The 26,755-nt window shown below is 49.9% G+C and overlaps 7 protein-coding genes across 7 annotated transcripts; 5 read left to right on the forward strand and 2 right to left on the reverse strand.

Moving 5' to 3' along the window:
• Positions 1 to 203: 203 nt before the first annotated feature.
• CLUP02_09460 (KR domain-containing protein) lies at positions 204 to 1,212 on the forward strand (the record flags this gene model as incomplete). Its single annotated transcript, XM_049288438.1, has 3 exons — positions 204 to 395; positions 455 to 599; positions 671 to 1,212. 3 exons carry the CDS (start codon positions 204 to 206, stop codon positions 1,210 to 1,212), a joined length of 879 nt encoding a protein of 292 aa, XP_049145582.1.
• Positions 1,213 to 4,436: 3,224 nt separating this feature from the next.
• CLUP02_09461 (KR domain-containing protein) lies at positions 4,437 to 11,517 on the forward strand (the record flags this gene model as incomplete). The annotated part of the gene is made up of 2 exons (XM_049288439.1): positions 4,437 to 8,627; positions 8,728 to 11,517. Coding segments are annotated over 2 exons (6,981 nt in total), but the record flags the coding sequence as incomplete, so codon positions are not given.
• Positions 11,518 to 11,956: 439 nt separating this feature from the next.
• Positions 11,957 to 13,414, forward strand: CLUP02_09462 (amidohydrolase; the record flags this gene model as incomplete). The annotated part of the gene is made up of 1 exon (XM_049288440.1): positions 11,957 to 13,414. One exon carries the CDS (start codon positions 11,957 to 11,959, stop codon positions 13,412 to 13,414), a length of 1,458 nt encoding a protein of 485 aa, XP_049145584.1.
• Positions 13,415 to 14,002: 588 nt separating this feature from the next.
• On the forward strand, positions 14,003 to 15,764 carry CLUP02_09463 (uncharacterized protein; the record flags this gene model as incomplete). The annotated part of the gene is made up of 2 exons (XM_049288441.1): positions 14,003 to 15,490; positions 15,576 to 15,764. The coding sequence occupies 2 exons, from the start codon at positions 14,003 to 14,005 to the stop codon at positions 15,762 to 15,764; spliced, it is 1,677 nt and encodes a 558-aa protein (XP_049145585.1).
• Positions 15,765 to 16,003: 239 nt separating this feature from the next.
• On the reverse strand, positions 16,004 to 20,082 carry CLUP02_09464 (uncharacterized protein; the record flags this gene model as incomplete). The annotated part of the gene is made up of 15 exons (XM_049288442.1): positions 16,004 to 16,065; positions 16,159 to 16,416; positions 16,473 to 16,519; positions 16,578 to 16,614; positions 16,655 to 16,812; positions 16,916 to 16,988; positions 17,050 to 17,422; positions 17,478 to 18,323; positions 18,396 to 18,473; positions 18,617 to 18,914; positions 19,010 to 19,475; positions 19,657 to 19,700; positions 19,761 to 19,795; positions 19,859 to 19,995; positions 20,028 to 20,082. 15 exons carry the CDS (start codon positions 20,080 to 20,082, stop codon positions 16,004 to 16,006), a joined length of 2,967 nt encoding a protein of 988 aa, XP_049145586.1.
• Positions 20,083 to 20,114: 32 nt separating this feature from the next.
• Positions 20,115 to 22,122, forward strand: CLUP02_09465 (uncharacterized protein; the record flags this gene model as incomplete). Its single annotated transcript, XM_049288443.1, has 9 exons — positions 20,115 to 20,369; positions 20,424 to 20,655; positions 20,700 to 20,760; positions 20,844 to 21,012; positions 21,110 to 21,265; positions 21,378 to 21,476; positions 21,595 to 21,710; positions 21,785 to 21,905; positions 21,982 to 22,122. The coding sequence occupies 9 exons, from the start codon at positions 20,115 to 20,117 to the stop codon at positions 22,120 to 22,122; spliced, it is 1,350 nt and encodes a 449-aa protein (XP_049145587.1).
• A 311-nt stretch (positions 22,123 to 22,433) lies between these two features.
• On the reverse strand, positions 22,434 to 24,635 carry CLUP02_09466 (major facilitator superfamily transporter; the record flags this gene model as incomplete). Its single annotated transcript, XM_049288444.1, has 5 exons — positions 22,434 to 22,469; positions 22,530 to 23,461; positions 23,517 to 23,763; positions 23,831 to 24,191; positions 24,559 to 24,635. The coding sequence occupies 5 exons, from the start codon at positions 24,633 to 24,635 to the stop codon at positions 22,434 to 22,436; spliced, it is 1,653 nt and encodes a 550-aa protein (XP_049145588.1).
• Positions 24,636 to 26,755: the final 2,120 nt, after the last annotated feature.

Raw genomic sequence — 26,755 nt, forward strand, 5'->3', positions numbered from 1 at the left:
CCTTCTTTGCCTCTTTTCCGTGATCATTGGACTATCCAGCATCAAGAAACTTTGGCAAGAGCTGCTGCTAAATTTGTATAGAAAGGACCGAATCCGGTAACGTCTTGTTCATGAACAGTCCTGAATCTATTAGGAATCATCGTTTTTTCACTCAACTGCGGATGTCAATCCATAATCAACAACATCAAAGTCAAGTTATTAGTATGGATACAATGCAAGACCAGATACAACCTATCGCCATAGTTGGCTTGAACCTCAAGTTTCCTGGAGACGCTACTTCGGCGGAATCCTTCTGGGAGATGCTTGAGAATGCAAGGAACGCATCAAGCAAGGTGCCCTCAACCCGCTTCAACGTCGATGCATTCTATCATCCACACCCTAACCGTCTCGACAGTGTGAGTTATTGCCTTTGATTCAACGTACGTGGCCAACATCTGATTGCTCTGGAAACCAGATGCGTGTTCAAAACGCCCACTTCATGAAAGAAGATCCGCGGGCCTTTGATGCTGTCTTTTTCAACATGTCGCCAGCAGAAGCATCCATCTTAGATCCCCAACAGCGCGGGCTCCTCGAGGGCACATATCACACCTTTGAAAACGGTATGAGCCGATAGATGGATGTTCTTGATCAAGGCATGAATCACTAATCGAGAATTTATGGAATCATACAGCTGGCTTAGCAATGGAGAGAGTTGCTGGTTCCCGCACCTCAGTTTTCTGCGCCTCTTTCGGCCGCGATAGTGATGCCATAGTGGCCCGAGATCCAGAGTTCCAATCCCGGTACCAAGCAACGTCTTCAGGGTCGTCTATGTTGTCAAACCGCATCAGTCATTTCTTTGACCTCCGAGGTCCATCTTTGACGGTTGACACCGCATGCTCCAGCGGACTGTACGCCCTTCACCTAGCGTGTCAGAGCATACTCAACGGGGAGTCCGACATGAGCCTAGTCTGTGGCTCCAATACCTATCTCACTCCCGAGTGCATGAGTTTCCCCTTGAGCAACGCCGGCTTTCTATCTCCGGATGGCCGATCCTATAGCTTTGACCACAAAGCCAACGGTTACGCTCGTGGAGAGGGATACGCATTCGTTCTTCTCAAGCCGTTATCCAAAGCTCTGGCGGACGGAGACATTATTCGATCAGTGATCCGTGCCACAGGCGCAAATCAAGACGGGCGGACGCCGAGTATCACCCAGCCCAGTGCTACCGCTTAGCAGCGCTTATACCCATTTAAATTAATCAAACAAATAAGTCAAACAAACAGTCAAATATAGGAATTTCAGCAAGTTAAATAATTAAATATCGTGAGGCCCTATATTTAACGTATTTAATTAAATATAAGGTTACTTAGAAAAGAAGAATCCGGGGCCGGGCTAATTAAAAATCGATATTCCTAACTATACCTTATAGAAGTTTATAATTAAAAATATAAATACTTAGAGCGGGATTTAAACCCGCGACTCCTTATTTATAATTATAAGTTCGGTATTATACTACTTAACTAAATAAATTACTAATAATTACTATAAAAAAAAAGGGCCTAAGTATTATAGAGCTTTAAATTTAGTATCTTATTATATTTAAAAATTTAAAAAACCTTTAGTACCCCCTTTTTTTAATATTAATAAAACTAACGAAGTTACGTATTATTACTTTTAACCCTTTATAATTATTATAATTATTATTAATATTAATTAAATTATATATTAATTAATTTGTTATATTATAATTAATTAATTAGTAATAAGTTATACGATCTTTAGTACGTAGCTACTATTTTAAATTATTTTATAATTATAAACCCTAATTAACGCTAGCCTCGTATTATTAACTAATTTTAATAATTATAATAGCCTCTTTATCTTTTTAAAAATAATTTAAAAAGGGAGGACTTTTATTAATAATAATTTAATATTATAAAAGGGCATAAGGCTAAGGAAGTTATAGATTTATTTAGAGGGGGTCTTTACTTAAGAGATTTATAATAGAAATATTTAAAGCGAAGTCTTTTAGTTTTATTATTATTATAATAAAATAAGTATTATTACTTATTTTAAAGTAGTAGCTATAAGCTTAGTAACAGCTTATTTAAAATTAAAATACTAAGTAATAAATCTAAGCTTTAATAAGTTATTATATCTATTAAAATTCTTTGAGTACGACTTTATATTAAAGAAATAAAAACTTACTTTTAGTATTATTACGAAGGGCTAAGTAATAAGAATTAAGGAATTAGTAATTAAGTATATTATTAATAGTAATAGCTTATTTATAACTTTTCATAATTTTTACCTCCGGGCCCTCTTTTATTAGTTAGATTATAGTATTACTAACGAACTCTTATTATTATATAAAAATATAAAAAAGGAGCTAAGTAGGATCTTTATTAAAAAAAAAGATATAATTAGGGTAAAGATCCGGAGGTTAATAATAAAAGTCTATTTATTATTTAATTTATAAACCTTATTAACATAGAATATTATTATCGCCGTTTTTATTTACTTTTTAAACTATGCTAAGTAATAAATATAATACCTTATTATTCTATAATAATAGTATAGTGCTTATAATAGGGCTAATATTACTTAAATTATAAAATTAGTAATAAACGACTAGGAATTAGGTAACTAAGTTAGAGTAATTATTTATAATAATATTTTAAATAAAGATACTTACCTAGGTTATTTATATCCTATATTATTTTATATTTATATTTAAGAAGATATTTTCAACTAGAGGATAAGGTACTACGGTTATATTCTTAACCTCGTTAATAAGGCCTTTTTATTTAGTAATAATAAAAAGATATTTAAATAAGAATTAAATATATTAATTAATACTAAGTAATTTTAAAAAGATCTTAACCTTTAGTATATAAGGGGCCCTATTAGTAAGCTTCGGAATATTATTAAATTTATTTACTTATTACTTTAATAATATAAGGCCTTCTTCGAAGTTAGTAATAAGATTAATAAAAACGATATATTTACTTTTTTTAAAGAGTCGTTATAAAAGCTTATACTAATACTTAATAACAATATAAAATAGAATTTAATATATCTTATAATATAGTGCTTTTTATAAAAGAAAAAGTAAATTTATACCTTCTTAGTAACTAGTTAAGCTTATAAAGATTTAAAGTAATAGATCCCTATTAAGGACGTTTTTAATAATAATAACTAGTAGTTACTAGCTGAGCTAAAAGCGGTACTTAAGCTATTTTATTTCTAAATAATAAAATACTAAAGCTAGGGTAAAGGAGATAATTATAGCCGTTTATAAGAAGTAATAATAAGTCTTAAGTACTTTATTAACTATTTCGAGGAATAGAAAAAGTTATATAATAAACTTTTTAAAAAAGAGATAAATTTTATAGCTTTTTAAATCGTAGCGTTATAATCGTAGTTAACGTAAGTAATATTACTTTATTAATAGTTAGCTCGTTATTAATTTATATCCTAACTTCTTTTTTAATTTTTAATTTTAAGTAGTATCCCTTATTATATTTAGTTTAAATATATACTTAAGGAGCGGATAAAGCTGCTTCTTAATAATAATTTTAACTCGCGAGGATAATTCTAATTATTAATTATTAATACTTAATAAGTTTTTAATAAGTATTATATTAAGTTAGGTAACTCTCCGCTCTATATTATAATAATTATTTTTTATTTTCAATAAGGATTAAAATAGCTAGAAAAGAGGTAAGATATACCTAAGTAGAGCTACTAACTATTTAATATAAAAAAGGGATTTTATAATTATGAATAAAAATAGTATATAAACGAGATAATAAGTCCTCCTCCTCTTCGTTATCTAAGTCCTCCTCCTTCGCTACGATAATTATAAGCTATTTTTAATACCCTTATAATTTTAAAAAGTATTATAAAAGACTCGTAATATTAATAATAATTAATATTTTAAATAATAAATATAATAATTAACTACGTACTTAAGCTTAATTAATATTACTTATGAATTATCCCTTAGCTAGTCCTTAACTTAATTTAATAATAAATTAATTATTAGCTAACTTATTTAATATTAAGTAAGCTTATACTTAATATTTTTATAATCCTTATAATAATAATAAATTGCGAGAGGATATTTAGCTTTACGAAGTTAACTTTAATTTTATAGCGATTATTAATAAGATCTTTTATACTAGAGGAGGTCTAATATCTTAAGAACTAGCTTTATAGTAGTATTATAGAAATAAGAGGTTAATTTTTTAATTAGAAGAGCTAATCGAGGTAAAGTTTATAAGTTAATATTATAAGGACTTTTATAATAGCTTTATTTAATTCCCGATTAGGAAATTAGTTAAATTTATTAATTAATTATTAAATAATTAAATATAGCGCGAGAAATGAGCTAAATAATTAAATACGAACCTTATATTTAATTTGTTTATATGGGTATAAGCGCTGCCGCTTAGGTTGAGCTCATTCGGAGAACTTATGCTTCTGGAGGACTGGACCTTTCCGAGACCGAGTACGTGGAAGCTCACGGAACCGGCACACTAGTCGGTAATCCAATCGAGGTTTCCGCGATTAGAGAGGTTTTCAGACCTCATAGATCTAGCCCGCTCTGGATTGGGTCTGTGAAGAGCAATATTGGCCATCTCGAGGGTGCTAGTGGCCTGGCGGGTTTGCTCAAGACAGTCTTCTCGCTCGAGAGAGCCATTATACCTCCCATCGCGGACTTTGAAAAGGTGAACCCAGCAATCGACGTCAATGCGCTAGGCGTTCAGTTTCCAACGCGCTCTACGGCTTGGCCTGCCACTCCTTCTGGGATCCGCCGGGCTTCAGTCAGCTCGTTCGGATATGGCGGATCTAATGCACATGTCGTATTGGATGATGCATACAACTATCTTCGGATTCGAGGCCTTACTGGAAACCACCTATCCGTGGCCAAGTCTAATGACTCTTACAAGCCATGTGTTGCGAACAGCAGCACCTCAATTGGAACAGTCGAAGATCAGGCCCCAGACGCCGGCATCTCTGATTCTGTTTCAGATGTTTCTGATGATAGTGGTGTCATCATTGGCTCTGAAGACGATGCTGAGCATAGCTCCATCTCGCTTCTCACATTCTCAGCCGCCGATGAGGATGGTCCACGAAGACAGGCCTCGGCGTTGCAAGATCACGTCGCTACCCAGCGAATGTCGCGAAAGAGAGCACAGAGAGTTTTCCTTGCCGACCTAGCCTACACACTCTCTCAGAAGAGCATACTCAATTGGAGAGCATTTGCAGTGGTCAAGTCGGAAGCGAACATGGGCAACAACCTCGCAGAGATCCTCTCCCCCATTACGTCAGTCTTGTCATCGAAGAGGCCAGAGCTCAATTTCGTCTTCACAGGCCAGGGAGCTCAGTACCCGCGCATGGGTCTCAAGCTGATGCGTTACGAAGTATTCCGGCAGAGTCTGATGGACTGCGACGAGTATCTGCGGTCTCTTGGTTGCGAATGGTCCGTCCTCACAGAGCTTCGGAAGGCCCCGGGATCGTCCAGAATTCAAAAGCCTGAAATTTCACAGCCCCTTTGTACCGCTCTACAGATTGCCACTGTCGACCTTCTCCGAAACTGGGATATCATACCACAATCCGTATGCGGCCACTCATCGGGTGAAATCGCGGCAGCATATTGTGCTGGAGCCCTTGGTCGCCAGTCTAGCTGGAAGATTGCATACTTTCGAGGCGTCTTGGCAGGTCGATTGGCATCTGATGCGTCTCGGAGCAAGACGACGATGATGTCTGTTGGCCTCGGCGAGGCAGCCGTACGCCCCTATCTTTCAAACAGGCTCTCGATAGCTTGTATCAATAGTCCAGCCAATGTGACGATTTCAGGGCCGACTAAAGAGATCCAGCTCCTGTTTGAGAGACTGGAGAAGGAAGAGATCTTCGTCAAAAGACTTCCTGTTGATGTTGGATATCACTCTCCGGCCATGGAAGTTGTCGCAGCCGAGTATCAAGATCGAATCCGTGATATTGGCGCACCTACTGGCTCAGCCGCCGAGAGGTTACGCAAGGAGTCTCTCGTATCCTTCTACTCCTCAACCGAGGGAAACCTCACATCTTTCGAGGCTGTGACGAACCCTTCGTATTGGGTAAAGAACCTTGTCTCTCCAGTTCTCTTCTCAGGTGCTCTCGAAGCCATGACCGGATCGAAACATGGAGGGCAACACTTCCTCGTAGAAATCGGTCAGCAGTCAGCTCTCAGACGACCTGTGCAAGATACCTTGACTCCTCACCTCGGCAATAAGGCTGCTAAGAAATGGCAGTACGTCAGCGTATTGAAGCCCAACGTCGATGATGATCGATCATTGATGGAGGCTCTCGGCAGTCTCTGGGCAGCAGGCATCCCGATTTCTTTGTCCAAGCCAAACCAGGAGTCGACTCAAATATCGCGGAAACCGAAGATTCTGGTGGACCTTCCTTCATACCCCTTCAGTCGGTCTCGGGAGTTCTGGGAGGAGAGCAGGCTGAGTCGCAACTACGCAAAGCGTCCGTGCCGTAGGCATGCTCTTCTGGGCATCAGAGACCGTGACTGGAATCCCGAAGAGGGAAGTTGGAGGCACTTGATCCGATCCCAAGAGAACCCTTGGATCCTGGATCATGCCTTGAACGGCTCACCGCTGTATCCCGGCTCGGGTATGCTTGTCATGGCCATCGAAGCCGCCCGTCAACTTGCCACACCAGTTGAAAATCGCATCCGCGGCTATCAGCTAGACAACGTACGCTTTTTGAGAGCCATTGATGTAGACGACTCAGAGCGCGGCACAGAAGCAAAGATTGTGATGCGGCGCCGTCGACAGGCCACCAACACAAGCGGACAACAGCTCTGTTACGACTGGCGGGTTTTTGGGACCAATGGCGACGACTGGAACGAATGCGCTTATGGAAGCATCAAAGTCGAACTTGAACCGGAGCAAGCCTTGGGATCCGAACAGGCCGCCGCTTCTGAGGCACGTCGGTCCCGCTTCGAGACGTCTATCAAAGAGCAACTTCAGGCAGACGTCGACAAATGCCGTCTGGTCGTGCACCCCAGCCAATTGTACAAGAACATGTCCCAGCGATCAGGCTTCGATTACGGACCGTACTTCCAGTTGCTGAAGAACATTTCCTACGATAGGGAAGGTCATGCTACAGCCATGCTGTCAGCGAGAGATTACACTTCAAGCATGCCGTACGCTGGAGAAGACCCGTGCGTGGTTCATCCGAGCACGTTGGACGCAGTTTGTCACCTTCAGATGGTCGCCCTATCTCAAGGTGGATGGAACGCCGTCCCTACGATGATGTTCTCGCACCTGCGAAATTCATGGGTGTCGCAAAAACTGTTCGTGGCACCTGGGAACCCCCAGCTGCGAGTTGCAACTCGAGAGACTATGCGCGCTGTCCGAGAAGCTGAGTGCAGGACACTGGTCACCTTTGCCGATTCCAATGAGCCCGTTCTCGTCCTGGATGGTCAGCGGGGTACAGCCATCACAAGTCTCAAGTCAGCCGACACAGCTGCTACTTCACAAGGCGATTGGGGCCAGAAGTTCTATGGTCTCGATTACAAACCCGACCTGTCTCTCCTGACTGTAGATGCCAAGAGTCGCTACTTCGCGGCTGCGTTCAAAGAGGATACCCGATGCCGCGCCCCTCCGAGAGAGCTCATCGATCGTGCCGATGCTATTGCTCTGCACTTCATCGAGGCGGCTCTGGAGCAAATTGACAAGGAAGATAAGCCGCTGCAATTCGATAATCACCTGGCTCGGTATGTCAAGTGGATGCGGCGCGTACACCTGAATCGGGATACATGGACGCTAGAGTCCCGGGGCCTAAGTCACCTGCGTATCGAGGAGATCTTGGATGAAGCCGAAGGCGAGCCTACGCAGAGACTTACCAAGAAGGTTGGCGAGCATCTGCACAGCATCCTCAAAGGAGAAGTAAACGCGCTCCAGGTCATATTCGAGGGCAATCTGGCCAACGAATTTTATCACTCTGACATCTTTGCAACGAATAATAGCAAGATGGGAGCGTACATCAACGTCCTAGCCCACGCGAATCCAAAACTTCGTTTGTTGGAAGTCGGAGCTGGAACCGGGAGCTCGACCGGCCGGATTCTCCCTTACCTGGCTGCGCAAGGGGTTGAAGGTGGTCCTCCAGAGGCTGTACGCTTCGGTGAATACTGCTACACAGACATCTCGGCTGGTTTCTTCGAAAAGGCGCGCGAGCGTTTCTCCTACGCGGCAAGCCACATGACGTTCAAGAAGTTGGATCTTGAGAAGCATCCCAACGTACAAGGGTTCGCCGAAGGGACTTATGATGTCGTCGTTGCAGGCAATGTGTTGCATGCCACAAGCGACTTGATACAGACACTTCGGTATGTCAGAGGTCTTCTACGGCCTGGCGGTGTGCTTGTACTGGGCGAAACAGTCAACCTGGACAACGTCCGTGATGGCCTCATTTTTGGCCTGTTGCCTGGCTGGTGGCTACGTGAAGGACAGTGGTGGTCTACCAATAAAGAGTACCAAGACCAAGGCCCCCTTTTGACGGAAGAGCAATGGACCACGGTTCTCAAGGAGGCTGGTTTCCCTGGAATCCAAATGGCTTTCCGCGATCATGAACAAAAGCCACATCACCGAGTCTCTATCATCATAACTACCCGCCCGGAGAATGAGAGCCTCTTAAGCCAACCGTCCAGAGTCGAGTCACCCTATAGGATCATCATGAACCCTACCTCAGCGATCCAAACCTCTGTGGCCGAGTCGCTCCGAAGCCACCTTGTCTCAGGCTCTCAGCCGGGGGGGGGCAGACATATCCAGCATAGTGGACATTTCATCAGGAGATACCAAATTGAACGGAGATGACGCAGTCATCAGCTTGTTAGAGCTCGATGCTTCAGTATTATCATCCGTCGCCGCGAAGGAGTTCGAAGCCATCAAGAAGATTTCCCTTGATACCAGGTTCACGCTTTGGTTAACTTATGGAGGAGCTCCAAAGGCCACCAATCCCGCAGCCGAGGTCGCCATCGGATTCGGCCGGAGTGTCTGTTCAGAGAGAGGAGACCAAGGTTTCGTGACTTTGAACTTGTCCTACCGGCCTGAGACCCCTACGGCTGTCACTAGCGCCGTCGACAGTATCGTGCGTGTTGTTGAGAGATTGCACAACGTTTCTTGCCCTGGTACCGACAACGAGTCCGAGTTCTCGGAAGACAATGGCTTGATCTGCATTCCTCGCCTTATGCCTACACCTCATATGGATCAAGCGCTTTCCATGAAGCAAAGTGGCGACAGGCTCAAGTCGTTCACATTCAACAGGGATGTTCCGAAGCCGCACATCAGTATCACTATTGAAACCCCTGGGCTTCTTGACACCATCTTCTACACAGAGAACGCTGAGGCGGACAAGGAGCTCCAGGCGGGTGACATTGAGATCGAAGTCAAGGCAACCAGCATGAACTTCAAGGATGTCATGATTGCTCTGGGGCAGATTCCTGGGCGAAGCTTCGGATTTGACGGCGCTGGCGTTGTCTCTAGAGTCTCGCGGGAGAGTAATCTTTGCCCAGGCGACTCGGTGTTGTTCTGCAGCTCTACTGGAGGAGGCTTCGGAACATTTGTGCGCTGTCCTGAACTGCAAACAGAGAAGCTCCCTACAGGCATGTCTTTCCAAGCAGCTGCCGCAATTCCGGCTGTGTGGTCTACAGTGGTGTACTCTCTCGACCACATTGCACGTCTCAGCCGTGGTGAGACTGTTCTCATCCACGCAGCCGCTGGAGGTGTCGGACAGGCAGCTGTGCAACTTGCTCAGTTGCGGGGTGCCAAAGTCTTTGCGACCGTGGGAAGTCAGACGAAGCGTGAGCTTGTCAAGCAGCTCTTTGGACTCTCGGACGACCAAATCTTTAACAGCCGTGATGAAACTTTTGCCCAAGATGTGCTTCACGCCACGGAAGGCCGAGGCGTGGATGTGGTTCTCAACTCACTAGGCGGCGAGCTCCTTCGTCAGTCTTGGGAATGCATCGCACCCTTCGGTCGCTTCATCGACATTGGCAAAGCGGACATCATCGCTAACAATACTTTGCCGATGGGACCATTTAATCGAAATGTGACGTTCTCTGCGGTTGATCTAGTCGTAGTTCATGAAGAGGCAAAGCCTCTCATGAAGAAGATCCTGCAGGATGTCACAAGGCTGTTCGAGGAGAACCCTCACCTACACGAACCCAAGCCGCTTCACGTATTCTCACCTTCAAAGCTCGAGGATGCAATGCGCTTCCTCCAGGGCGGGAAGAATACAGGCAAAGTCATCATCGACTACGCTTCCGCGACCGACACAGTAGAGTACCGACCTTCGCAGCTTCAGCACGGGTACAACTTCGACGCGAATGCCACGTACGTTATCAGCGGCGGCCTGGGTGGACTTGGTCGTGAGATTGCTCGGTGGATGGTCTCGCGCGGAGCCCGGAACCTACTTCTCCTCTCCTCACGTGGTGTCGCAGGACGACCAGACGCTCTCAAGCTTATTCAAGAACTCGAAGCCACCGATGGAGTCACAGTGCTCGCGCCGACGTGTAACGTTGTCGACCGGGGAGCGGTCGAGGATACCCTCCTGAAGGCATCACGAGAGCTTCCACCGATCAAGGGCTGCATACAGGCCGCCATGGTACTCCGCGATGACATGCTTGCCAAAATGTCTCATTCAATGTTCCATGAGACTCTCGGTCCTAAGCGCGCTGGATCATGGAATCTGCACCAGCTCCTGCCCGACGACATGGACTTCTTTGTCTTGCTCTCGTCATTCTGTGGCATCATGGGCAATCGTGGACAGAGCAACTATGCAGCTGGAAACGCATTCGAGGATGCTCTCGCGCGTCATCGAGTGGCACAAGGCCTCAAGGGCGTCTCGGTCGACTTGGTGCTCGTCGCTGAGGCCGGTTGGGCCAATGTCAACTATGAGTCCGTGACGCAAAGCCTCCGCGCCGGTCATGACAATCTCACACAGGCACAGCTGATGGAGTTGCTTGATTTGCTCTGCGACCCAAGCTACGACTGCGCAAAGCCTGGCGCAGCTCAGATCGTCAACATGGTGGACAGCGCGGCGGACCTGGCGCGCATGACACAACAAGGGCTCTTGGATTGGATGCAGAAGCCCATGTTCAGCAACCTTCTCCGTATGGGTGAGACCGAGGCTAGTGGCAATGGCCGTGGGGCCGGTGGAGGCAATGGTGATGGAAGCGACGACGTCAACCGGCTGGCTTTGGTGAAAGCGGCGCCTGACTTGTCGACTGCCAGCGAGATCGTAACACAGGGTCTCGTACAAAAGCTGGCCAAGTCGCTGTCTGTGCCGATTGAGACGCTTGACGTCGGGAAACCGGCGTACGTTGTTGGTGTTGATTCCTTGATTGCGGTTGAGGTTCGGTATTGGTTCATGAAACAGCTCCTTGTTGAGGTGCCTGTATTCGAGATTCTCAAGAACCAGAGTATCACGGATCTGTGTCAGCAGGTGGCTTCCAAGGTTCTGCAAAGCAGCTCGAAGTAGACTTGCGTATTACAAGATAGCTAAACGGGGATGAGCGTAATGAATGTCGAATCATATCAATCTGACCTGTACTTATCTCGACCGATCAAAATCGCCTTTCTCAGTGAACGTCGAAAAGGACATCATGACAATTTGTAGCTCTGAATCGCAACGTTGGCCGCTCACAGCCATCTGCCCATGATCCCGGATATAGGGCCAATCCTGGGAACCTCCCATTCTCAATGAGGATTGGTCAAAGACGGCACAGTAAGACGACGAGACGACCTTCCTAATTAGGTACTCGGGACCGCTGGAACACTCATGGTCCTCCTACGCCGCGAAGCATCACCAGTCGCCTCATAAAGGCCAGGTTTGATCTCATATCGCGACTGAGTCTTGAGACACCAATTGACTAAAGCTCAATCGAAACTTATGATAGAACTCAATTGACACAGCCAATATGACACGGCGTCTCATCGAACGACCAGCCCAGATCTACTCTGCGTCTCTGGGTGGCTCATTCAGGCCAATTTACACCGGCACGGACTCCGAACTGCCCGTTAGCATCTCCAAGAAAACAACTCTCACCATCATCACCACCTCCCTTCTCATCCCCGGCGACGGCGAACCCACCAAAGATGCTGCCCTCGTCATATCATCAAAGCTCATCGCCTGGGTCGGCCCGCAGTCGGCAATCCCTAAAGAGTACACCGACTCTCCTCACAAGTCCTACTCCACCCCATACCTGATGCCCGGTCTCTGGGACTGTCACGCTCACTTTGGGGGAGAGTCTCCCGACGCAGGATCCAGTGGCGATCCCTACCAGGTCTTTATCACAGAGCACCCCGCCGCATCCGGCGCCCGTCTCACGCGCATGTGTTGGCTGGCTCTGCAGCGAGGATACACGTCCCTCCGCGATGTGGCTGGCATGGGCTGCGAGATCTCCCGCGCCATCGAAGATGGATCCATTGTGGGACCCAACGTCTACAGCTCCGGCGCGTGTATCAGCCAGCTGGCTGGCCACGGTGACATCTTCTCTCTCCCGGCTGGAGATGTGCTGTTGAACTTGGGCGTGTCGCAAGTCACTGCAGGACACTTTGGCACTGCAACGAGCATGATCGTGGACGGCGTTGATGAGTGTCGCCGCGCCGTCCGATTGCAAATTCGGCGAGGGGCAAAGTGCATCAAGGTCATGGCATCTGGCGGCGTGATGTCTCGTGACGATAATCCGCTCTACGCGCAGTTTAGTCCTGCGGAACTCGAGACGATCGTGGAAGAGGCAAACAGACAAAATCGCGTGGTCGCGGCGCATGTCCATGGCAAGCCCGGCATCATGGCCGCCATCAAGGCTGGCGTCACGACGTTGGAGCATGTCTCATTTGCCGACCGCGAGTGCATCGATCTCATCAAGGAGAAGGGCATTATCTACATTGCCACACGTCTCGTCATGGACTTGCTGCTCGGCACCGGAGGGAAGGGGATCCCTCCTACAGCTTGGGAGAAGGTGAAGCTGTGTGCCACGAATCACTTGGCGGCATACAAGATGGCCATCGAGGCTGGTATTCCGATTGCCCTAGGTACAGACACGGGACCCGGGTTCAACATGGCAATGGAGTTGGAGGCGGCCGTGAAAGCAGGAATGAGCAATCTGGAGGCTATCAAAGCGGCGACCGCGAATGGACCGCTCAGCGTGGGTGGACAAGCGCCCAAGACAGGACAGCTCAAGGCTGGATATGAGGCAGATGTTCTTGGTCTGTTGGAGAACCCGGTGGAAGACGTCAGGGTGCTGCAAAAGATTGAGAATGTCGCATGGGTCTGGAAAGGAGGTTCTCTCTTCAAGGGGCCCGGTGTTGGACCCTGGGGTGAGGATCCTAGTTTCTTTGACGAGTGGTCTGCGGCCACATACATTCGTTCATAGTGCCCCGATAATGCCTTCTTTGGCCTTTTTCTAACCTCCGTTCTGTTTTGCTTCTTCATGAAGCTGGCAAAGCTTTAGTTGTGTGTGCCAGTGCGTATATTGATGACTTCAAAATCTCCTGGAAAAGACGCGATTCTTTGGTCGTGTTAACCGTCGGTTTCCTCAAAGCCCGTTGTAGTCCAAACCCATGGAGGAACGCTTTAGGTGTTACGCAACTTGATCCGAGTTGTTGAATTGTGATATGGTCTTTGGCCTTTCCAGCATGTAGCCCAGATAGCTTTCAAGCCGAGCCTAAGGCCCCGATAATGACGGATTTCCATGTTTGAAGATCCCAAAATCTTTGACATCGAGACAAAGACATCACCTGCTCCAGCTTCGTCGTCCATCTATCGCCGGGCCTCTGTTTGAAGCCACGATCCAACTCGATATCTCTCCAAGGGGGTGCCCGAAGTCATATTTAAAAAGGCCTCGTCATTGCTCCATCTAGATGATAGCGCCGTCTTCCTCATCTCAGCCTCATCCAAATTATTATCATTCTCACTCCCACCAATGAATTGTTCATCTGAAATACAAAGCACCGCATCCAGCATGTCCCCGAGACCAGAAGATACGCTCGGTAATCTCGACCTCTATCCCGCGAGCTACTTCGTGCCCATCCGCCACGGCGGCCAACGCCCGGTCAAAGTCGCAGGCTACACCCTCAGAGCGCTCGCCGAAACCTGCCGCAGCGAAGAGAGATACAATGCCGCCCGTGAATCTCTCATGAGCATCATCCACATTTTCCACGAAGAGATTGAGTTGCTCCGAATTGGCGGGTCGCCTGCTACTAAGCCAGCTGAGCAAGGCTATCTCAACGGCTGGGAAGATGCCTTGTCAACCGTCATCGGCGTTCTAAACTATTGCATCGTCAAGCCGGTGTCTCAGTCTTCCCCTAACGCTCGCCCCGAGACGCCGCAACAGCTTGATCGCCCTTTGCATTCTCTCAGGGTGAAGAAGTTGGCAGAGATGTACGCATGCCGTCCGCTTCTGAGTCTGGAAAGCCTAGAACAGGCTCCCGATGATGTCAAAGGCAAGAGACCGGCGACACCTGATGGAATTGATATTCGCCAGGGAGAAGGTGCCGCCCGCTGGCTGGAGTTCGTCGCCGGCGACGAGTATCGTCTCCCAAAGAAGAACTCATCTCTGGATATCCCCTCCACCGAAACTAACGGCTCGGGCGTCAGCACGCCCTCAACGACAAGCAGCGGCTCCTCGGCCCAGAACCTCCTCTCGTTCCCATCCAGCCAGGATACCGAGAGATTCGCCATGGCCGAAGAGAACCAACTGATCCCCGATGCTTCGGAACTCATCCGCGGCATCGACACCATCCAGATCCTGCTTCACTACGAGCGACAATGCCGCATCTCGGAGCGCAGAATCGCAGCGGAGCTGATCAAGTCGAGCGTCCTCCGCCGGGCCATCTTTCAAGACCGTATCGGCCGCGTGCACACGTCCGAGGGTGCGAATGGCAGTCGCAAGAAAGGTGTTGAGGATAGCATCAACGATCCGTTCTTTGGTCAGACGATGTACGAGAAGGCTGTGGGACAGGTGAAGTCGCTTTTCCGACGTTGGGGTGGTACAGCCTGGCAAGATGATACAGAGACGGAGGCAGACACGGAGACTGATACCGATACTGACCTCAAGGAAGCAAGTACGCAAGCTGTTGAAGAGCGCGCTGGCTCGATTAGTGAGAGTCTCGTGGGAGAGTACGGCTATGTCGAGTCCAGCCTTGCATGCCTCAACCCGGATTCAGATCTCTCGTTTCCAATGGTGCCGGACCCTTCGTACCAGCTGGGATACCAGGGAACAGAAGCTTGTGTGCCACATGTACAAGCCCCCATATACCAAAGCTTGTTCATGAGATCGCCGTACTTGACGCCAAAGTCTGGAAGCTCATGTGATACATCTAACCTTCTCTCATCATCCGAATACCGCCCGCTGCCTAGTCAATCGTATCTCATGGTAGAAGCAAACAGCTCCAAGGACGCCTGGGATCTACTCTCATCCTCACAAGACTCGCTGGCGAACATTGAGCAGGTACCCGCTTCCAGGGAACGAGAACAGCTCAAGCTCAGAAAGTCACCATTACTTGAATATTATGGCTCACACTACCCAAAGAAAGATCTCGGAGAAGCCAGTCATAGGGCACCACTCGCGGCCTCGCGGTCTCAAGGAACGTCAGCAGAGCCAGATTGTCCTGCAAGTTCCACACTTCCTCAACCTCCTTCCGAACCCTGGACTGTCGTGTGTCAATGTAAGGGATGTCAGGAACGGGCTTCTCGCGATCAGGTTTGAACGATGGTCATGCTGATTTTGGGGGGTATCAAATTTCGTATGTATTTGGGCTAGGTTGTTGGGTGGTACTTTGGTTAGACTTGTGAGATTGTTAGTTGGATGATTTTTCCAGGAATGCAGTAGACTGGTTTACTCACGAAGCATGGCCATGACTGCTCCTTGTGAACCTTCCCTACTGTTGCCCGTGAAGTGCCCCGCAACGCCATTCCGGGCTTTCGCATCCCTCAACCTTGCTCCCGTATCTTCGCCCAACGTCTATGCAATGGTCTCCGTCTCCATATCTCCCTCCTCGGGCTTCTCGGCAGTCTCCTCAACATCTGTAACAATCAAAGTCAGCTTTAGTCGCCACTTACTTCAAGCGTCTCATTCCGCCCCAAAGTCTTGTCCATAGTAGCACGAGGAGCACTCACCCTGCATGACAACCTCTCCCTCAGCCTCCATCTTCCTCCTCATCGCATGGGCAATCTTCTTCTCCATCTTCTTGGCCTTCTTCTTGCTCATGGGCGCGTTAGGACCGCTGGTGGCCATCAGACCGGGCCTCGCGCCGCGCATGGTGTCCGTCCTCGCAATCTTGTGCTTGTTCGCCTCGGACTTCTTACGGCGGGCAATCTTGGCGCCGAGGGCCTTGTTGGCCAGGCGGTTCTTGGAGGGACCGTTGGGGTTCTTGACTGACGGCATGGTGGCGGTGGTCTTTGGTGTCGTCGAAAGGGTTGGGGAATTCGACGTAGGGAGAGGGAGAGGAGAGACGGTGTCGAAGACGGAATGTCAAAACTGGGCAGCGGATGCAATGCGATGGAGCGTCGCTCTGGGATTTTTTAAGGTGGGGCACGGGGCGGGATGCAGGGTCGGGGTCCAGGCCTGCCCCGCTAAGGTGAGGTCGCCCCTCGCCGACCCCACACGCCTCACCGAGGTCGGTATACATCAAGGTGAAGCCAGACCTGGATGGAGTAAGGTAGTAAGACACGGCTCTGTGGCAGTACTTGTATGCCGCTCGGTCTTTCGGCAAGAAAGCCAGAACATAATACATGATGCCCACAGCGGGTTGTTGAGATATTACCGTATTTCTATGTGCCACATCTACTCGGACAACTGTATATCGTGATAGATCCGAGCAAATGAAATTTCAAGATGTCAAACTACAAATCGAGATTGTTGTCCTATTGAGACGCTTTCCTGCCCATGAAATGTGCTGCAACCTGGATCCAAACGCCGAACCTGAAATGCGATATGCCTTTCCCATCTATTCAATCAACGCCAATGTAGACTACTCTTTTACACTCATCACCGCGCTACTCTGTCACTGTTCTTTCCAATAGTGCTAGGGCTGCTAGGGCTTCCCTCGTCATCAACTTCGTCCTTCAGGCCTTTGCGGGCCTCGTCATCGTCGTCGTCGCTCATAAGGCCCTCGAGCTCGAATTCCTCGGCATCACGCACTTGACGGGTTTCACCGGGGCGACCGTTGGCCAGGGGCACGCCATTCGCCAGGTTGACCTTGCCTTCGGTGTTGGTGTTACGGTCGAACAGGTGGATGAGCATCATGGTGAAAAGGAAGAGAAGGAATGCGAAGGAGTAGAGGATAAGGATATACGACACGTGGTCGAGACCCGAGTTGGCGACAAGTTCCATCTGCTCCTCAGTGGCACCCATAAAGAGGAAGCCAGAGGCGTACAAAAGCTACAAGGCATTAGATAGTGCTCAAACAACGGCTTTTGGGTGATACAAAACTTACGAAGACAGGAATGAACTGCCAGCTGTTGGTTTGGCGTCCATCAGCAGAGACGCCAACGCCGTCCTTGACAACGAAGGCAACCTCAATAACACGGGTAATGCCGACACCCATCAAGGTCTTGCCAAACATACTGTGGGTCATGGCGCTGATGGGAAGGTCCTGGGGATGGGCAGACATGGCCCATCCAGTGACACCAATGACGAAGCCGGGAATGAAGTTGCGCTTGGGGTTTCCATCGCGGTCCCGGCTGAGCCAGATACCAACAAGACCAGCACACCACCAGATAATACCCATGGTTGTATGTTGCCAGTCGTTCCTGACCCACTCCGTGCCCCATCGATGCTCGGTGAAGGTGTTCACGCAGCCCCATGCCGCAATAACAATGCTGTCAAAAAATTCCTGGGATCGGCCACTGCGTCGCACCCACAGCTGTCCAACGAGGAGAAGCAGGGTCAAGATGATTCCGTAAGCAATGAAGGCGCTACCCATGATGAAATGCGCCAAACACTGGCCGAGATGGTCGCCCTGGCAGAAACCCAGCGAGGTAATGCCGCCAAACAAGAATTGTGTCCAAGCCAAGACTGGCGAGGCCTTGCCCAAGATGCTGTGGGCGGGCTTGATGAAGCGGCGGATACGACCGTTGATGCCCTTCTCGAGATGCAGCCTGAGGTAAATGCCCAAGCCGACCTGGGAGGCCATGATGATCATGAGCCAGTTGGCGAAGGAGGCATGGACGTTATGGGCAACGAATTGTCTTCCGCCATGCATGTGGCCGAGGAAATATCCGACAATGGCGAGGGCGGAGCCGAGGACTTGAGTCGGAACATGCCAGCGGTTCTTGGTCATCTAAAGAGAGGCAATCGTTAGCAACTCTTGGGAAGTTCAGAAACTTGTAGACCAGGTAGGATCGCCACTTACGCCCAAGACCATGCCGACGGGGAAGATGACCCCGAAGGCCAGCATCATGATGAAGATATGAATCCATAGTATTGTGTCCTGCAATTGTCGTCAGTTAGCATTCCTGGCCTTTTTGTTTCTCGTGTTTCTCGGAGGTGTTTCATGAGGTCGGGCAGTTTTTCTCGAAGGCAGTCTGCGTGCGTGCAGTCTCTTGGTTCGGTGAGGTGGTGATGGTCGCTTACGATGGGTTCTTGCGAGACGGTCTCGCCCTCTTGGATGTGGCTGACGCCGTGTTCGTGACCGAGAGCCATGGGAAGCGATGTGAGGATGTATGCAGCAGCAGCGAGTGTCTTGAAGGAGGAGAAAGACTTGAGCGGCAACGAGGCCGTAAAAGAGTCAAGTCGCGCCATGACGGGCGTTTCGAAATAGCAGAAGCGTCCCCTGTGCTGCTGGGCCTTGGTGTGCTGGGCTTGTCGGGGCGCGCTGGAGCCAGACGTGTCACAGACTTGAGCCTGGCTGGAGTGTTTGGAGCGGGGCGGGCTTGAGGATGTCGCAATGCAATTGGCGAGGTTCGGACGAAGCGTCGAGGATGGTGAGGTAAGGTAAGGTAAGCAACAATAGGGACCGGACGAGACGAGACGGGTGGGCGGCAAGGTACGCTGTAGAGCAAGCGAATGTCTACGGGGGAGGTTGTAGCGTAGCGGTACTGGTGCACTGAGGCGCGTGGGGACGGTCGCGGGAAGGGGTCTGAGGGTTTCGATCGGTCGGTCGTTCGGTCAGGCCAAGGCTTGAAAGGTCGGTCGTTACCGTGGGTGAGGACAAGGTAAGGTTGGTGTGGGAGTGGAGGGAGGGAGAAGCTATCTTGGGACGGCGACGGGACCCTTGGGTGTAGGCAGTCCTCCTCTCCTATGGTGGTGGTTTTTTGTCGGACGGAGAGGATTTTGGGGGCGATATGTCGTGCAAATAGAGATGTGTAGGATGCAAAAGAGAGAATGGCGAAAGAAGAATGAGGCTCACGGCTGGGCTGGGCTTGAAAGAAAAGGAGAGAGAAGCGCCAAATTGGAAAGACCCGGTCGTCGTGTCCATTAGATTGTGGCTTCGCTGATGCACCGGACACTGAGAAACCCGACCTGGACGGCCTACCTATCCGTACATACCTCCACAGCACTCCGTAGGTAAGGTACGCATACGTATTTCGTACGAATACATGGAAGCGAGCCGGAGGCTTCGGTAACGCCCATATTGCAAGTGGGGTCGACCTCTAGAAGGTATCGTTACACACATATTTTGCTGGGGTGTACTTCTCCGGGCAATCCGTCACCCAAACTGCCCGCCCGTTGTGATGGAAGTGGGAGGGACAACATTGACCAGGCCTGGGCAGATTACGCGGGGGATGATGCAAAGTATCTATTCATATTGAACTGTATCGCGTTGTACCTTGGTTTTCTTGTTGTCTGCTCGAGCAGTTGCTGGCTGCCTCACACCTGCCTTCTATTGCTGTTGCAGTGCTTGTGACTTGTCGGCTCCTTCTCTACGACTCTGGGAATCTGCAGACGGGACCTGGGAGTGCAGGTGGCAGCTGCTCCCTCCTGCCCTGCACGTTCCCCATCCCATCCAGGTCCTTCCCATTCGTCAGCCAGGTACGTATCGCACTTTCCCATCGTGGCATAACAGCATTGAGCGCATTTCCATTGGCCAAGCCAGGCATTCACCCCCTCTCTTTAGTGGACCCTCTAAGAAATGCCCAGTCGAAAAAAAAGTTGTTCGCCCATTTTGTTGTTCCCCGTCGCCGACTTTCCGTTCCAGGTTCGCCGGTCCGCCCGCAACGGCACGACGGGCATCAGTCAGCACAATCACCCGCACTGCACTCTGCCACTCACACTCACACTCATACTCATCCTCACACCTCACACCTCACGCCTCATAAGTACTGCGTATTCCCTCATCTTAGTCAATGACTTACTCAGTCGCCAATGTACCTGTCACGATGCTGTAGTCAGAAACGTCTCAAGACTCGCGATCAAGACTCAAGATAACCAACACAACTAGAGGACAGAGTTGCAACTTGGCAGAAGACCTCCCAAGAACACTGCCCCAATGCCAAACGTCCTCTACTCCCCCTGCCAAGCTATCATTCTGAACCCGGCCCGCCTAGCAAGCTCAGCCATACCACGCTCAAGAGCTAACATTCTGCAAAAAATGCCCCTAAAGTCTCTCCCTTCCAAATCCAGTCTTGTTCATCCCCCACACAATTTGCATCTTGGCCCGAGCAAGCCAAGCTGTCCATTTCTTTTACCGCTTGCCAATGCTTGAGCCGATGTCAAGTTTGCGCTTGGCTAGGAGCTACTTTTCTGGCTGCAGCCTGCGACTATGAATCCGCCCACATGTCGCCTTATAAATTCGCGAGTGTGAGGCCTCTGAAAGTCGGATTAACATGTATCCTGGCATGCATTTGTACAACACACGTAGGCTTATACAAGTGGTATGCACAACTGACTATGACATGACGTATCGATGTGAAGCCATCATCATTTTCACTCACTCAATAAGTAATTTCATCACGTACTACCGTGCTACCTACCCCAATGACTTCACACTTACAGCAGCTGTTTACATGGCCCATCGTCTGTTGTCCCTGGTCTAGGACAGGAAAAGGGTTCGAGCGGTTCGCGTGGGCATAATCGTGTGCGAGTGCGCCAACTACATGGGATTGAAATGGCACGAACCCTTCTCAGGAACATCTTGACACGGCCGTCAAAAGGCTAGCTAGCCGTGCCATTAATGCCGTCTCAACTCTGGCCTCTGGATGCCCATCCAAGGTTTATCAGAGCTATGAGTATGTGTGCAAGCTCAAACCCGATGATCCTCATTTTCTCAGTCTTCATTTCGATGTAAGTCAGCATAGCAAGAAGATTTGGCAATGTTCGCTGCCGCGTCGGCAGAGGACGTGAACCAACCCCCCCCCCGGAGGATCGCGTTAGCACTTTTGTCTCTTGTTCGCAGTCAAACTTTCAACTGATCTTGGTCAAGGAGAGACGGCTTGACCAATCGCTCTGTGTGAGCATCCTCGATATTGAACAGCAGCTGGCCAGAAGCGATGTGGTGCAAGATTTGTTCACCCTCCATTGGAGGCATGGATTTTCTCTCCAGTCAAAGCCCTATCCTCAATGATTGCGTTATTGCCGTTAAGATCGCGAGCCCAGGAGGAATACATTCATAGCCAGAAATTACTGCCGTCAGGTCTTCGACAGGAGTACGGAAACCCTCACTGGTGCCCAATAACAGCTCATTCCCACTGAACTCTTCAGTCATAGGCGGAAGATATGATCTAGTGAGGTAATTGACACTTGGAATTGCCCATTTGCTCTCCCAGAATATGTCGATATGAATGAAGCATACATGTTCTCAAGGCTTGAGGCCGCCTTTCGAGTCCATATCCCAACCATCTTTCCCTCGAAGCAACGTGTCACTCAAGGGAAGTTGCCGGTGCCGGCCCCATCATTGAAGCTTAACATGTGCAGGCAGAACCATGTAAATGCTTCTACCCAGCCACATGATGACAGGAAGATTAATCCTTGGAGCCGTAGGGCTTACACACATGCCAAAGGTCCAATGCACGACGCCGGCGCCGAGACTTAGACGGCGTAGCCCGAGCCACCGGAGCCCTCGCCGGCCAACCACGCATCGCTCACGGCGCCTAGCGCCGCCGTCTCCTACGTTTCTTCACGAATCCCGCAGCCGCCAATAACGCACCTCTCGTCTGTCTGCCGTCGCATGCCTCGGCACTTGCGTCGATCACGGAACGATTACTATTCCTCACAGGATGGCGCAATTTCACTGACTTACTTAAACACCATGGGAGGTCGCAACTGTTCGCACCCAAATTTCATTCAAGAGCTCTCGCTCGGTATTATTCACTGGCACTAGCCTTGCTACACGGATAGTATATTCTCATGACGCTGAGCACCTTGTCCCTTGAATCCCACCAAATCCCGCTGGAGATCGTCATAATCTCTTTCATTAATCATAAAGCACGCTGATTCACCCACAGAATATCCCTTAGTAGGTATAGCGGAAACCAGGCTGAGCACCCTCCTGCACATTCCGGTTAGCAATCGGTCCTAATCCAAGGAGGGTCTTGTGGGAAACACTTACATCATCAGCCTCAAGCTCCTTCTCGCCCCTGTCGGCCTTCTTGTTCTTGAAGTAGGCGTCGACAGTCAACAAGCTGACCAAAATGCACGTCAACAAGCTGCACGCAATGCAGGCGTACATGCCCGGGCGGTAGTGAGGCTTGTCCTGCTCACGGAAGAGCAAGCTACCGGCAATACCTCCGATACCACCGAACGAGACAAGTGTCGCACTGCAGAAAGCTCGCTTCCACTGGCCACGGATGTTGTTTGCCTGGTACGCCATCACAGCAGGGACGTTGGAGTTGGCACCGGCCGTGGTCAGGAAGACGCCAAAGTAGCGCACCGCCGCGCTGGAGTGGAAACCCATGATGGGAAGACCAACGATGCAGAAGAGCATGTTGATGAGAATGACGGGACCACGGAACTTCATTCTATCACCCAACCACGCGGTCGCGAACATGACGATACCGGCAAAGGCATAAGGCGGCGCGACGAGGCATTGCGCGGCACCAACGTCGAAGCCCATATTGACCTGCAGAATGATGGGCAAGAAGTATGCAAGCGCGTACGAGACGGTGGTGGTGTTGAAGAAGATCATGGCGTAGGCCCAGATTCTCCAGTCGGCGCCGGCACCGAGGAATCTCTTGAGGTTGAAGGCGGGAATGTGGGCGTCACCGCGATCACGGTTCACGCGCGCGACGATCCAGGCGCGCTCACGCTCGCCGAGGAAGTTCCAGTCCTTGCGCTTCTTGGAGTCGGGGAAGTCGACGAGGAGCCAGTAGCCTGCGAGGCCGAGCACGCAGGTGAGAGCACCTTCGATGATGAAGATCCAGCGCCATCCAGTCAGGCCCTGTTGGCCGTTGAGCTGCATCAGACCGAAAGCGAGAATACCGGAGAAGGCGGAAGCGACGCAGCCGAGAAGGTAGAAGACGGAGTATCGCTTTCCGACCTCATCTGTTCATGGTCAGAAGTCTGGTCGTGGAGGCAGCATCAGCGGGTGCCAACTTACATCTGGTGTACCATGTGCTGAGAAGGTAGACACAACTGGGGAAGAATCCGGCCTCGAGAACACCCAGGAGAATTCTGCATGCATACAAGTGTGTGTACTTTGCTGAGAAACCCATACCGATCATCACAGCACCCCACAAGAGGGTAAGTCCACCAAGGTGAAGACGAGGTCCAATCTTGCGAACAATGATGGTCGAGGGCGGCTGGAAGATAATGTACGGAATGAAGAAGAGGAGGGAAGCAATGCTCTGTTGAAGTCAATGGTCAGCTGTCCACCCTCATCGACCATACACACAGTCATCGAGTTCAACTCACGTATCGGTTGTCGAGATAGAGACCCAATTCCTTGGTCATGCCTGCAATGGCGGCCGCAGACAAGTTGGTACGATCCATCAATGACACGCAGTACATGGCACCGACAGTGACGACGAGTCTTCGGTCGACTCGGCGAATGATCTTGCGCTGCTCCTCAGCAGTGAAGCCATGGTCAATGTCGAGATCATGGGAGTCGTTGATGGAGCTGGTTCTGATGTGGTCACTGTGCTCGAAGCCTGCCTTCTCGGGGTCTGAGACGGGACGATCCATGTTGGGCGGTTGTGTCGTTGATCGAAGCTCGCTGTGAATGATTCGTCGAAGAAGTGAAAGACGAGGGACTGGTGTCGACGGCGCACAGAAGCTGCAGATTGTGCGTCACTTATTGAGTTTGACCAAGGGAGGGGGTCAATCGAGAAAGAGGTCTGGGCCTTCTAATCAACGCCGACGCAGGACTGAGGAATGCCGTTCGAATAAGGATGTGGAACAAACAACCCAAAGTCAAGAGGGGGGAACTCTGGAGGTTATCTACTCAAGAAACACAAAGATCCTGAGAGTAGCATCGGATGACACGACGATTCGATAACGATCCGCACACAGCCTTTTTGTATCCGTTCGGGTCCAGCCCCAGTTCCCCGCGAAAAGACAGCAAGTCGACGACGACTACAACCCCCTTCTTTTCACCCACCCCCGCCCCCCTGGTCCGTAAGACAAGACATACACGAAAGCACCCAGGACGGTGGATCCAAAGACCCAAGAATCCAAGACCAGACAAGGCCTTGAAGCCATCCAAACCACCGGCGTTCATTTTCCCCATGTTCCCCAGAAAAAAACACAGACGAAATGAGCCTTAGCAGACACACGTCCCCATATCTCCCCCGCCCTGGGATGGGGGACCACCCCCGATGCTGCTGTCCTCTTGCTGCGGGGGAGCCAATCAAACTCAAAACAAGACAAGAAGATACCGAGGGTGGCGGCAAGCAAGCCTAGGAAGAAGCCTGTGGAGTTGTCGACTCGTTCGAAGGAAGCCAAGACTGAAGGGCAAGGGCGTGGCCGCAGTGCCGCATTAGGATGAAAAGTTGGAACCAAGAGCCACGGAAAGGGTGTGGTATGCGGCATCGGTTTTCCCTCTAGCCGTCAGAGACAAGACATTCAGACACCGGGAGACGGGTCCAGCCAAAGACGGTGATGGCATGTAGATTGGTATTGAAACGGCAGGTAATAGAGACACGCATACCCGAATACTCTGCTGAATTGCAGAATTGCAGAAATAGAGATACTGATTCTTCGGTAATTTCCCATGTCTACAGCTGATATTGAGAGTGAGTCTCAACACCCCAGATCCCTCTCACTCTTAATCTCAATCTCGCTCTCACTCACACTCACCTCTCTCGCTCAAATCCACTCACTTGACTCAACTATGCTCACCAAAAATACAGCGGCACAGCGTGCGGCTAGCCACAACAGCTCAAATCCGGGGTACCAAAGGTTCAAAGTGGGTTCGTCCCGGCCTTTGGCTGCGGGGTAAACGCACGATGTGCGTGTGGAGGAAAGCTGGAGCCTCCACGTCCCGTGTGGGTGGTGAGGAGAAGTCCGCCGAGCCTAGTGGGAAGCAAGCCGGGGAAAGGGGGCCCATGGCCCATCATTCATCCATCGAACATGGGTTGATGGGCTATGAGAGACCCCAGGAGGGGACGTGTGTCGGTCATTCACTCTTTGAAATGTCCACTCATAAGATAGAAAGACACGATGAATAAAAAGGTCAGAAGTGATCATGGTTCGGCCGGTCGACTCGGTACTGTGCGCCGGAGCGACTTGGCGGGTATGCGATTGGATCGTCTGCCGGCGGATTGCCCAATTCGGTTCTAGACGCGAAGCTGAGACTAAGGCATGCAAGCCCACGCGATGAGACCCGAGAATGTACTAGGCGCAGCGCGGCATGGAGATGGGGTTGGGGTTGGGAAATCTGGCAGTCCACTCTTCTGGCAATAGGGACGAAGTATGGATGCTATTCCAATGTCTCTGCCCCTCTTCGGGTCTTTTTGTGATGCTACGCGGCCCCGTCGGTAAGGTAGAATAGTGAGAGAGAGAGACGGAGAGAGATAGAAAGAGTGAGGGGGAAGAAGCAAAGAAGATCGACGGGACATACGGAGGCGTACATGGGGAATGGAGATACGAGCCAGGGTGTAAGGACACCGACACGAAGTGATATGCTTCTTCTTCAGGCTTGATGACACACTGCTCAGGGTATCTCGCAGAAAGAGTGACATAACCCTGTGGAGCGTGCTCCATCTCATGCCATGTCACCTCCAGACGCAGCAGACATGGGGGATATCCGTGGCCGTGGCATCTGTCATTTTCTTGACTGAAAAGTTGTACCCATCTCCCGGGTGACTCGTCCCGAACCTGCGCTGGAATGGCGGCAAGAATAAGACACCGAAAGAGTGAGACGACGAACGAGGAGGTTTGTTGACCCTCGAACTTCGAACGGTGGACGAACCATGGGTACCTACCTTACGCACGCGCTTGCGAAAAACTGAAATTCGTTTATTGGCGCCGGTGACTGAATCGAGTGTGCTGCCCACGAACCTTCACGAAATGAAGCAAAATTCAATTGCCGCGCTCCGTGTGAGTCGCGTACTCCGTACCACAAGTCCGCCGTCCCAGTCCACCTGAGGACTCAAGGAGGCTTCGAGGGCTTCGAGACCTCATTAGACGCAGTCCGTCGAACCCGAGCCAAAGGACGCCAAACTTCCTAGGTGATCGAGAGACGCCGTCTGCCACCGGACGCCAAGATGCCTCCATCGATCTTGGCAAAAGCCGCGTGCCACCCGCAACCTGTCCTATCCGGACGTTTATAGCCATGTTGCCGTCTTGTCCGTCGTCAACAGTCGCCGAAAGCATCGAAGAGGCATTCCCAATCAGATT

The sequence above is a fragment of the Colletotrichum lupini genome, chromosome 5 (genome assembly GCF_023278565.1).
Source record: "Colletotrichum lupini chromosome 5, complete sequence".
In the NCBI taxonomy this organism is placed as follows: Eukaryota; Fungi; Ascomycota; class Sordariomycetes; order Glomerellales; family Glomerellaceae; genus Colletotrichum; species Colletotrichum lupini.